The sequence below is a fragment of the Phocoena sinus genome, chromosome 16 (assembly GCF_008692025.1).
Source record: "Phocoena sinus isolate mPhoSin1 chromosome 16, mPhoSin1.pri, whole genome shotgun sequence".
Classification (NCBI taxonomy): Eukaryota; Metazoa; Chordata; class Mammalia; order Artiodactyla; family Phocoenidae; genus Phocoena; species Phocoena sinus.
Window position 1 is genome coordinate 7914114 of NC_045778.1, and position 1593 is coordinate 7915706.

Consider the following 1593-nt stretch of genomic DNA (forward strand, 5'->3'; position numbering starts at 1 on the left):
ATGTGAGCAACTAATGAATGATCTCCATGCAGGGGAAGTGATAAACAGAAGAAGAGTGTTTTAACATGGAATCTTCTTAAAAGAAAAATGAAACTGGAGAGTCATGTGCAAAGTGGTAGCAGTGACTAGCAGCCACTTTGCACCTAAGAAGAAATTGATTCTTAATTATTACCTATGAAGAATGACCATGATAAAGGAGATACACTGTCTCTGCCTCTTGGTGGTTGTTAGTGCCTTTGTGGGTATACTATCCTTAGACACATAACTATAATCCTGGGCGATATAGGATGAAGAGTTGTGATTCCCAGGAGAGAGAATCTCTGGCGAGAGTAACCCAAATCCCAGAAGTAGGTTTTGAATTACTCCTTGGAGGGTGGAACAAATTTTGACAGGATTTTCTGGCCCTAGCTGGCAGAAGAAACAGCATAAGAAAAGGCATGGCCGATTAATGCATACATATTATCTGGGAAACAGTAATTTGCTTTGGAGCCAAAACAAGGGAGTCCTTGGAAATAAATATTGAAAAGGTTTGCAGGAGACTCTGTCTCAGTGGGCCTCTAATGCCAGGCTGAGGGGTTTGAATGTAATATGGTAAGTGTCTGGGAACCATTCTTCAATGGCTCCAGTTCTTACCCAGCAGCAAAGTGACAAGATGGAAACATTGTTATATGAGGTTATTCTGGTGGGAGTCTGGAAGATGACTCACAGTGGTAAAGAACAAAAGCCAGGAAGATTGGTTGCAAAGTTAGTGAAATAATTTGGGATGTAAAGACAAGAATCAGGAAGGCATCTTTTTACCCATAAAAAGACACTGATGTTGGGTGATGAAGGTAAGGGAATATCTTAGTCTGCTCGAGCTGCCTTAATAAAAATCCTAGAGGTCCGCGGAGACACGTGAAGGCCGGTGAGTTGGTGCGGAGTTCGTCTCGGCACGCATGGCCGCATTGGGATGGAGTCCTCCTCGTCTTCCTCTGCAGGGGGTTTGGGCTCGGTCGACCCTCAGCTGCAGCATTTCATCGAGGTAGAGACTCAGAAGCAGCGCTTCCAGCAGCTGGTGCACCAGATGACGGAACTTTGTTGGGAAAAGTGCATGGACAAGCCTGGGCCAAAGTTGGACAGTCGGGCTGAGGCCTGTTTCGTGAACTGCGGTGAGCGCTTCATTGATACAAGCCAATTCATCTTGAATCGACTGGAACAGACCCAGAAATCCAAGCCAGTCTTCTCAGAAAGCCTTCCTGACTGACCTGAGTATTACCTCTTTGGAAAAGGAAGGTAGTTCAAGAAATGAAGAGCAGTTGATGGGATGGTTGAAGAAAAGGCTGTGGGGGGATCGGCTCTCACCTTTGTCACTCTTGGGACATCCTGTCATCTGAGAATGAACAAAGACCGATTTTTGTGTGTGTGGGTGGTTTGAGGGTCAAATGTGTTTGGGGTTGTGTTTTTTAATGCTAATCTTGGGAAAACAATGGACAGATGAATGGAAGACTCTACTAGATGTGTATTACTGTATGTGGGACGATGCTTTCTTCATAGTCTCATTAACTGCTCCTTACAATTTTAATAGTGGAACTGCTCTATAGTTTGATAGTGGGA

General features: G+C 44.4%; 1 protein-coding gene across 1 annotated transcript; it reads left to right on the forward strand.

Annotated features, from left to right (window-relative positions):
* Positions 1–949: 949 nt before the first annotated feature.
* Positions 950–1273, forward strand: LOC116741997 (mitochondrial import inner membrane translocase subunit Tim8 A-like). Its single transcript, XM_032609228.1, has one exon. It carries the CDS (start codon positions 950–952, stop codon positions 1241–1243), a length of 294 nt encoding a protein of 97 aa, XP_032465119.1. The 3' UTR covers positions 1244–1273.
* The last annotated feature ends 320 nt before the right edge of the window (positions 1274–1593 follow it).